Source organism: Verticillium alfalfae, genomic scaffold (genome assembly GCF_000150825.1).
Source record: "Verticillium alfalfae VaMs.102 supercont1.1 genomic scaffold, whole genome shotgun sequence".
In the NCBI taxonomy this organism is placed as follows: Eukaryota; Fungi; Ascomycota; class Sordariomycetes; order Glomerellales; family Plectosphaerellaceae; genus Verticillium; species Verticillium alfalfae.
In genome coordinates, this window is record NW_003315038.1 from 126,036 (window position 1) to 135,815 (window position 9,780).

At 56.3% G+C, this 9,780-nt stretch overlaps 5 protein-coding genes across 5 annotated transcripts in view; 4 read left to right on the forward strand and 1 right to left on the reverse strand.

Annotated features, from left to right (window-relative positions):
- Nucleotides 1-393: 393 nt before the first annotated feature.
- On the forward strand, nt 394-2,635 carry VDBG_00045 (G2/mitotic-specific cyclin cdc13; the record flags this gene model as incomplete). Its single annotated transcript, XM_003008318.1, has 3 exons — nt 394-1,668; nt 1,728-2,267; nt 2,336-2,635. 3 exons carry the CDS (start codon nt 394-396, stop codon nt 2,633-2,635), a joined length of 2,115 nt encoding a protein of 704 aa, XP_003008364.1.
- Nucleotides 2,636-3,629: 994 nt separating this feature from the next.
- VDBG_00046 (signal sequence receptor alpha chain) lies at nt 3,630-4,537 on the forward strand (the record flags this gene model as incomplete). Its single annotated transcript, XM_003008319.1, has 3 exons — nt 3,630-3,707; nt 3,775-4,199; nt 4,258-4,537. 3 exons carry the CDS (start codon nt 3,630-3,632, stop codon nt 4,535-4,537), a joined length of 783 nt encoding a protein of 260 aa, XP_003008365.1.
- A 686-nt stretch (nt 4,538-5,223) lies between these two features.
- Nucleotides 5,224-5,691, forward strand: VDBG_00047 (predicted protein; the record flags this gene model as incomplete). Its single annotated transcript, XM_003008320.1, has 1 exon — nt 5,224-5,691. One exon carries the CDS (start codon nt 5,224-5,226, stop codon nt 5,689-5,691), a length of 468 nt encoding a protein of 155 aa, XP_003008366.1.
- A 389-nt stretch (nt 5,692-6,080) lies between these two features.
- On the reverse strand, nt 6,081-6,977 carry VDBG_00048 (conserved hypothetical protein; the record flags this gene model as incomplete). The annotated part of the gene is made up of 2 exons (XM_003008321.1): nt 6,081-6,823; nt 6,890-6,977. 2 exons carry the CDS (start codon nt 6,975-6,977, stop codon nt 6,081-6,083), a joined length of 831 nt encoding a protein of 276 aa, XP_003008367.1.
- A 440-nt stretch (nt 6,978-7,417) lies between these two features.
- The window catches only part of VDBG_00049 (ATP-dependent RNA helicase DHX8), a gene marked incomplete at both ends in the record, with an annotated part of 4,183 nt that continues 1,820 nt past the window's right edge, over nt 7,418-9,780 (forward strand). Inside the window, one exon of the mRNA XM_003008322.1 lies at nt 7,418-9,749. Within this exon, the coding sequence (XP_003008368.1) occupies nt 7,418-9,749 (2,332 nt within the window). The remainder of the gene's footprint in view (nt 9,750-9,780) is intronic.

A 9,780-nucleotide genomic window follows, 5' to 3' on the forward strand; every position in this document is an offset into this window, starting at 1 on the left:
CAGCTTGTTTACGGGATTATCCTCGAACAGAAAGACGAGCAGATTACCGCCGATGCACTGAGCGAAGATTGAGACACGGCGCTTGACAATCACCAGACTATCTTCCAATTCCCAGAGGACTCGTCGAAGTGCAAGAGCGCGCGGCATTCACACAGCATATCTAAGCTTGGACCACTATAATCAACATGGACGCCAGAGTAAGTTTATCCTATTCCGTGTAATTGCCAATTTCTGTACCTCCGCCAGCCCAACCCAACTCTCCTCTTGCCAACAATCACATCAATCCCAATCCATCACAATTGTCATCACCAAAAAGGGAGCCGTTCTGACATTGAATTCCACCATCAGCCTCAACGACCTCGCGCTGCCCTCCCCGCGCTAGGCAACGAGAACATGACGATCACGAGCAAGCAGTCTGGACACCAGCGCCACAAGTCTACAGGCAACCTTCAAGCCGCTTCCCGCAATGGTGCCCTCCAGGCCGCTGCCAAGCGCACCGTCTTTGGCGATGTGAGCAATGTTGTCAAGGGCCTCACTTCGGGCAGCGGCGTTGTCGGCGCTACCAAGGGCAAGATTACCGTCGCTGCCGATAAGAACACCCTCAGCACGCAAGCCACGTTTGGGTTTTCCAAGCCCGCACAGCGATCGATTGCTCCTTCCCAACCGGCCAAGGGCAATCTGAAGACGATGGCCTCAGCTAGCCACATTGGCAGCCAGAACAAGCTCGCTGTCCACAATGATACGCGACTCGACGCGTCGCAGGCTCAAATCGTGCCTGTGCAGGCCTCGAGACCCATGACGGCGGATGGCAAGCTGGTGGGTTCGACGTCAGTCGACACTCTCCAGGGAGAGTCGATCCTCGATCCTACATCTTTTGCACACCTCGCGGCCGATCACGAAGTTCAGGCCAACCTGGGCAGCATGTTGGATGTCGATCTGAACATGGCGCCGTCCGTGGACAATGGCGCTCTTCTCCATGATCAAGAAGCCGACCGTGTGGCCCACCTTGTCCCTGCGAAACCCGCTATGACAACCTTCCAGCCTCGCCACCACAAGTCTCAGCCCCAGCTTAAGAACGAGGCTGTTGTACAACCGCTGCGACGCACGCAGAGCCGGTACCTCGCGCCACAGACGTCCGAGCCTCTCGATCACGAAGAGTCGAAGTACCTTGACGACGTTACCGAGGCCGCTTACGAGGATGCCCTCGAACACATCCTCGATCAGCAGTTGCAAGGAATCGAAGGGAACGGCCACTCTGCCAAAGACCGTGGATACGACGACAAGGCCGCATCCCAATACCCTGAGACTGGTGGCGAGACTTCACATAACTTGGACCAGAACTTGGATCTCGCTCTGTCTGAGCAATTGCCTGCTCCTCCCATGTCGGAACCCGAGGAGTATTGGGACGAGGTTGAGGAAGAAGAACTCTACGATGACCAGGGATACACGACGGCCCACTCCTACAAGTCGCGTGGTGAAATGACCGTCAGCGGTGCGACTGCCCTCCTTGCTCCCAAGTTTACGGAACTCGTGCAGCGAGAGCTCCAGGCCGCGAAAGAGCATGTCGAGTACCATCGCACTCCTGATGAGGTTGAGGAGGAGTTCTGGGATGTCTGCATGGTCGCAGAGTACGGCGAAGATATCTTTGAGTATCTCCAGGAACTCGAGGTTAGTCATCACTATTTCTCGCGGCGTTTCCTCGAAGTAGCTTACTGACACCGACACAGACGCGCATGATGCCCGACCCCCATTACATGGATCACCAGTCCGAGATCCAGTGGTCTATGCGCTCAGTCCTCATGGACTGGCTTGTGCAAGTGCATGCACGCTTCAGTCTCCTTCCGGAAACTCTTTTCCTGACGGTCAACTTTATCGACCGCTTCTTGACGTTCAAGGCGGTTTCTATCGGCAAGCTCCAGCTTGTTGGTGCCACCGCATTGCTGCTTGCATCCAAGTATGAAGAGATCAACTGCCCCTCGCTTGAGGAGATTGTCTTCATGGTTGATGGGTCGTACGCCGTCGAGGAGATCCTGAAGGCGGAGCGCTTCATGCTGAGCATGCTAGGCTTCGAGCTGGGATGGCCTGGTCCAATGAGCTTCCTCAGACGCATTAGCAAAGCCGACGATTACGATCTGGAGACACGCACCCTAGCCAAGTACTTCCTCGAAGTAACCATCATGGACGAGCGCTTCGTGGCAAGCCCACCTAGCTTCCTGGCGGCAGGCGCCCACTGCCTGTCCCGCATGATTCTGAAGAAGGGCGACTGGGTAAGTCACCAACAGCGCCGTGCGTTTGATTCAGTGCATGACATTCTTGCTAACACGTTTTTCTGCAGTCCCAGGCCCATGTTCACTACTCGGGATACACATGGAGTCAATTGAAGTCGCTCGTGCGCCTTATCCTCTCCTGCTGCGAGTCGCCTCGCGAGCACCACGCGGCTGTCTTTGAGAAGTATGTCGACAAGAGATACAAGCGGGCGGCCGAGTACGTCCAGATTGAACTTAAGAAGGGCTTCACTGTCCCCTTACGGTCACCCACCGGCCATCCCTCCCCGTTGATGGACCTTGGCTGCTACGAGAACGAGCTAGGCGCCTTCAACTATCCGGCTAAGACAGGCCAGCTCATCAACGCATGAGCTCGGAGGTCTGAAGGTTCATTCTGCGTCGTCCATCTCAGAGTTTCATGAGATCCGAACCTACTCAGCCCAGCGGTGCTCGACCCTTTGGTCGCACACACTGTCCACCATGGATCCAAACGGGGCCCAAAGGAAGAGAGACACACAACCCCCTTACGACTAATATCAAACGACTTGACGAGACCCACGACTCTTTTCTTTAACGCCTGGAGGAGGGTGTTCGCACCCTTGTCCCTTATTTGTTTCTGTTCTTGTTATTCTACATTGCGACTCTGGCTACACTACTTTCGGCCAGCGAGCTCAGGCGTTACGGATGAGATTGCCGCCTAGGCATAGAGGGAACAGCAAGCCAGTTCCCGGAAATGGACGATGCATGGGGAAAATCCGCCATGTGCTGAGTTGGTGGGCCTCGGGGACTGCACATGGGAGAAGAGTCTACGAGTAATATTTGCTTTGGCCGTGGGCGTTGTTATTTTTTTATGTACGTGATTAAAGACCGGCTGACGCGGGCCATGCAAGGGGCAGCGGACACGCCCTGGTTGCTTCGTCAGTAGGAAACAAAAAAGACATTTGTTCGGTTAACCTTGCGGCTCCTGACGTGGTCAACATGGCATAGCTTATGATGTTCACATCCAAGAGTGGCTGTGAGACGGATGGCGTGCGCTGTGGCTGGCAGGTGGAGCCCTGCCTTTCGCCCTTGCGGGGACGTTACACTCTGGCCACATTGCTGACTCCAGGGCACGCACGGGCAGTGTCTCTGTTCAGGGTATTTTGACGCAGCCGGCCAGCCACCAGCCACCCCAGAGCTTCCCCAAATTCCACCCACTGCCTGAACTCTCCATTACCTCCCCCTCACAGACAGACAAGCTCGTCACCAGAAACGAAAGGGAAAAGCCCTAGGTCATTTGTTCTCCTCTTCTTGCTCGGCCCTGTGCCTCTTCGATCCAATTCAGCCATCTTCCTCCCTCTGCAACTAGGCCTCATTAATACCATCATGGTTCAATTCACCTCTGCTGTTCTGGGTTTCCTCGCCCTCCCCATCTTCGGCGCCATCGCTCAGGATGCTGTACCTGTGAGTTTACACTGAGACGGCGACCCCCCCGACCCTTGCATCATGCCGCTGACGCCAATTGAAATAGGAGGGAGCTCCCGTTGCCGATGCGCCTACGTTGGCTGCCGATGTCGAGGCTACCTTTCCCGATGCCGACATCTTTGGTGTGAAGCTTGTCAACGGTCGCCCGACCAAGGCGGTCGTCGAGATTACCAACCGCGAGGATGCGCCCATTCAGGTCGCGTTTGTTGCCGGCTCTCTGTCTCGCGCCGAGGAGCTGGCTACCGAAGTCATTGTCCGCAACCTGACGGCTGTGCGTTACGATCTGACCATCGAGCCCAAGGAGAAGAAGGCTGTGCCCTACTCCTTCGCCCTCGACATGCAGCCCCAGGACGTCAAGCTCCAGCTTGTCGCCGTCGTCAGCAACGCCAAGGGCGACGTCTTCCAGCTGCCTGCCTACAACGCCCCTGCCGCCGTTGTTGAGCCTCCCACCAGCATTCTGGACCCCCAGATGTACGTGTCGAGCAAGCCCTTTGATTTTCTTTGCGCGCCGTTCTGACAATGTGCACAGCATCTTCCTGTACCTGTTCCTCAGCGCTGCCTTCACTGGCACTCTTTACTTCGTCTACAAGACCTGGATCGAAGCCCTGTTCCCCCAGGCCAAGCGTAGCGGCAAGAAGGTCAGGACCGTCAATGTCACTGTCCCCGTCCCCGAGCAGGACTCTGCCTCCTCCGCCGCGGCCACGGGCTCCGGCAAGAGCTACGACGAGAGCTGGATTCCCGACCACCACATCAACCGCCCCGTGGCCAAGAGGGTCAAGAGCGGCGCCAGCGGCAAGGTCAAGATCTAAACGATCGGCGCAATGCAACACTAGGCCTCAAAATCTAGGGATCCCCCCCGGCAGAGGATGCTGGAAAGGGGACGGAAAAGCAACGTGACTCGGCTCGTGGGCTGGATAGCATGCATGTATATGACTTGTGATTAATTTACGTGCGCTTGTTCGTGGATACAGCAGACCGACCGAGTCAGGAAGCAACACGCGATTGTCAAGCCTTGCGCGCGTCAGTGCATCTCGTGTCTGATCAGCGCTTCAAAAAATACTTGTTCAAACTCAAAACCGCGCATTGAAAAAGCAACTCTCCTGAATGAAGAAGGGAACAAAGAGATTTGCCATTGTGATGTGACGTTGGTTACAAGATTACCGAGTAGATGCTATGTTGAAGTAGTCTCAACGGAGGGGCTAAAAGGCGGAGGTGCCCTGACTTTGAATCATTCGTCTCTGGGGACAGGGGTCTGCTGATTGACTTGCGCGCGCACAGGTATCCACTGGGGGATGGAGACGCGACTTTCTACACTTTCTACACGCTCAGCTCCCCCGCGTGAATTGAGGATCTCTTGCAGCTTGCATCACCCAAGCGTTACCACCGTCTCTTCTCCAAACTCTTTCTCAGTTCACGTTCATCGACGCCTTCAGAGTCGATTTTCAAGTTTGATTCCAAGCAACATCCACCACACACACCGAACCCACCGCCCACAATGGCATCAGAAGCCCCAGCCGAGCCCGTCAAGCGAGGCCGCGGCCGCCCCAGAAAGCCCGACTCGGAGAAGAAGCAGAAGCCGCGAGTAGACGATGGCACACCGCGCCGAGGACGAGGCCGTCCGAAGGGAAGCCTCGGCAAGCCCAAGGTCCTCACCGCCGCCGCTGGCGTCTCCAAGTCGACGTCGGCAATGAACACGCGGTCGACGGGCACGCGAGGTCGGCCTCGCAAGAGCGACGCCGCCGCAGCTTCCACCACGTCGACTACCAAGGCGGCCGGCGCGACGCAGACACCGTCCAAGCGAGGTCGCGGCCGGCCGCGCAAGAGCGACGCCGCTGCATCCTCTCCTGCTGTGGAGCGCGAGGAGCCAGAGTCTGCCGCATCCGAGGCCGACGTGCCTGCGACGGATGAGTCGCCCCGGAGCAAGAGTGCTGCTTCGTCAGAGGCTGAGCAGGACGAGGCTTGAACGTGAGTTGTCTTTTTTCCCTCCTGAATTGGCGTGTCTATTTTTTTTTTCCCCGCTTTCGAGCGCTGACATGTGCTTCCCAGGGGAAACGGACTGAGAACCACCATGCCAAAAAAAAATTTAAAAATTGTTACGAGCTCTGCACACATGTTTACGGGACTATGCTTGTGACAAGCAAGCCTTACGTTCGGCCAGGAATGGAAGGAGAGGCGTCTGGACAACACGATGGGAAAGGGACGCACACTCAATACTAGCACGGGATGATGCGGGTTGATCGCTGTATTTCTTTTTTCTTTCTTTTCTTGCCGAGTCTTGTTTTCTTTCCGTTCTCCTCTTACAAATTTGAGAATTTTCTCCAGTGCTCCGCGATCTTTCTTGGGACCAGGCCGTCATTCCCTCTTCCACTCATCAAACTCCACTTCCAGGTGCGCCTTGAGCTGCTGAAACTGATTCTTGTAGCTCTTGTGGCAGCGCCAGCACATAAAGTCCTTCTTCAGGTATCCTTCGTGGCCTGGGTGCCGTCTCGGGTCATCCTTTGCCAGTGGGAAATCTGCCACGTCGACGAGGAAGGGCGTGTTGAACGAGTTGTAGTGTTTGCGGTGCTTGACACACTTGGAATGCATGTCCCTACTGAAGACGTGGATGTGCAGATGGTTCATGCTCGGTTGTGCGTGGATCCCCGTCCTGACCTCGAGCGCCCAGTTTCGACCCGGCGGCAGCTCGTCGCCGTCGACCTCGACATGACCGTTGAGCACGGCCTCGCGCCTGGCATCGGCCTTGCTCTCGTGCCCCAGTTTGCGCTGGAGTTCTTTCGCAACGAGGGCTTCGAGTTTACGCACCGCCTTCCGCACGGAAGCCAGAAAGTCTGCGTCCTCAAAGGCTTCAAAGGGGTGGAGGAGACTGTGCTGCGGGGATCGTGGAAGGAGCAGAGCGTGCACCGTCGCTTTGGGGTATAGGTCGTGGACCGCGACAAAGTCATCGTCGTAGTAGATGACCTGGGACGCAGGAAAAGAGGCCGGGTTTTCAATGTAGACGCCGAGGTTGTCGCGAAACCTGTCGAGATGTGGTGCTCGGGGACGTTCGGCAGGGGAGGTTTTTGCTCGCTTGGGCTTCGGTGCCATCAGCTCGGAGACTTGAAGGGGTTGTGGTTAGTTTCCGACCTCAACATGGCACTCCTTAGGGAGTTGGAACTTCCTACAGGCATTGCGCTGCTTTTTTGTTGATGCTGAGCTCACGAGCTCGTCGCGCGTCATTGCTTCGTTGGAAGCCTGCTGGAGCTTGTCCATCGCTGCGGGACCAATTCTGACGTTCTCTCCTGGGGCCTCGGTCAACGTAGTCCGAGGTTCCTGTCGTCTCGTGTATGTGGCAGCATTGTAACCGGTGCCGTTGTCGTGTACCCAAGGCGGCCAACGGAGCCAAGGAACATGTTGATGGTATTTCACGTCACCACACGCGTCTTGCAAACCGTCAGAGGCTCTACCCACCCCCACTAGAGCTTTCGCGGGGTCACAGTGCGCTGTGCACAAGGCCCAGTAGACTGATTGATCGCTGCCCCACTAAAACTCATTCGCGACGACCAGACACAGACCGAGACGGCAGACATGAGAAAAGTTGCCCCCGTTCACGATCTTCATCCCTGATTTCTCACCGACACGCCTACGCTGCAGTGCATCATGCCGCACATGAGTTACTAGCAGTCTTCTCCACCAGAGTTATCTACCCCAGTATGGCGAAGAAGGCCAAGGATCAGGCCGCCTCGCAGGCGTCCGCCTCGCAGCCTGCCACCGGCAAGGAGAAGGACAAGGGCAAGGATAAGGGCAAAGACAAAGATGCGCCCAAGGGCAAGAAAGGGGCACCGTCTCTCATCGAACAGGCCGCTGGCCCGGTCGGCCCTCCGAAGCCCACGGCAAAACAGATCATCGGCGGCGCATCCTGGACTGGAAAGCTGCCCGTCAACCTGTTCAACGAGTACTGCCAGAAGCAGCAGTGGGAGAAGCCCGACTACAACATGCGCAAGACACCCGAGGGCTACTCTTGTCTCATCACCCTCAGCGCCAAGGATCCCAAGACCAAGGAGATGATTAGGCTGGAGCCGTTCAAGATCCCCGCCGACCTGCTGCATCTGCTCACCAAGCCTACCGCCCTCGAGGCCCGGCACTTCGCTGCCACATATGGTCTCTTTCGTGTCTGCAGCATGCAGAACAAGCACACCGTCCTGCCTCCCGACTACAAGATTCTATGGAAGGACTTTCAGGCGCTCAAGCAAAAGGACGTCAAGGAAGGCAAGGCTTGGATGTACGATGCGGACCCCTTCAAGACGATCCGCGAACGACAAGAAGCCAAGGCTGCTGCCGACAAGAAGAGAAAGGAGATCGAGAGAGTCAAGGAGAAGGCAAAGTCCATGCCGGGCGCTGCCGGCCTTGTGCTCGCCGGCGGCAGCGGTGCTGGCTCCTTTAACCCCATGAAGGGGTGGACCTCTGTGCCCAAGATCGAGATGGGCCGCAAATCCCGAGTCCAGGTCGAATCTCTGATTCAGAAATATGTCGTTTGGAACCCGAACAAGGTCTTCATGGCTGCTCCACAGAGACAGGTCGTTGTCGAAGACCTCAGCAAGCTGGGCTTTCGACGTAGCCACATTGAAGAGGCTGTGGACATTTGCAAGGATCGCGAAGAGACATTAGAATGGCTTCTGATTCACGTGCCCGAAGACGACATTCCTCCTTGGGCTCTCCCCGAGAGCTATTCCGCCGGCATTTCAGTCGGGTCTCTGGACCTCAAGAAGGAGGCTGCTGTGAAGCGCTTGGCCGAATCTGGATATGCCTTGGACTTGTGTGCACGCATCTTCGAGGAGACTGGATGTGATGAAAGCAAGGCGGCTGAGACGCTGCAATGCCGGCTCTTGGGCCAGTCTATTGAAGATTGGACTGCGATAGCACCATCAGACATTCTCCCCCCAGACATGACAGCGGACGAGGTTTGGGATGACGAGGTTGTGGCGATGGAGTCCTCATTCGGCGACCTTGTCACCAAGATGTCCGAAGACATCATCCAAGTCAAGCTGGAGTCGGTAACAAACGGGTCAAAGACAAACGTGAATACGGTCCTTCAGATCCGCAAGTCGTTAAGCTATCCCGTCCACCTGGTCATCACGGTGCTGGCGCAATTGCCCGCCCAGGCGAAGCTCTCGGTCATCAAACAGACCCTGGCCTATGTACAGGAGGCCTATGGTGCGGATCCTATGAAAGTGTTCGTCGCAGCCGACTGGGCTCAGCAAAACATCAACCGCATCATTGAGAACCCTGGAAAGCTGGTAGAAATCTCAGCTGTTAGCTCCACCGCCTCCGAAGCCCCTGGGACCGTACCTCAGCTGCAACGGCACAGCGGCAAGCTTTCCAGGAAACCCAGGCCAATAGACTGGACGCCGAACCCCCGTAGCCGGGACCAATGGCTCAAGAGACAAGAGACCCCTGATTACAAGAAGATGATGGCGAAGAGACAGTCACTTCCGGCATGGCAGGTGCACGAAAAGATCATCCAGACTGTTGCCCAGAACCATGTGACCATCATCAGTGGAGAGACTGGTTCGGGCAAATCGACTCAGTCCGTCCAGTTCCTCCTAGACGATCTATATAACCAAGGCCTTGGCACAAGCGCCAACATGCTTGTGACGCAGCCGAGGCGAATCTCCGCACTTGGTCTTGCCGACCCCGTTGCGGAAGAGCGGTGCTCGCGAGTTGGTGATGAGATTGGCTACACTATTCGAGGCGAGTCAAAGCGGAGCCAACAGACGCGCATCACGTTTGTGACAACTGGTGTGCTTCTGCGCCGCCTTCAGACATCGGGGGGACGGGTCGAGGATGTGATAGCGTCGCTGGCAGACGTCAGTCACATTGTGATTGACGAAGTTCACGAACGCAGCTTGGACACGGATTTCCTGCTGACCATAGTAAGGGAGGTCATGTCCACGCGCAAGGATCTTCTCAAGCTCGTTTTGATGAGTGCAACGCTCGACGCAGCCTCATTTGAGAATTATTTCCGCTCACAGGGCCTCCGAGTTGGTCTCGTAGAAATCGAGGGCCGGAGAATGCA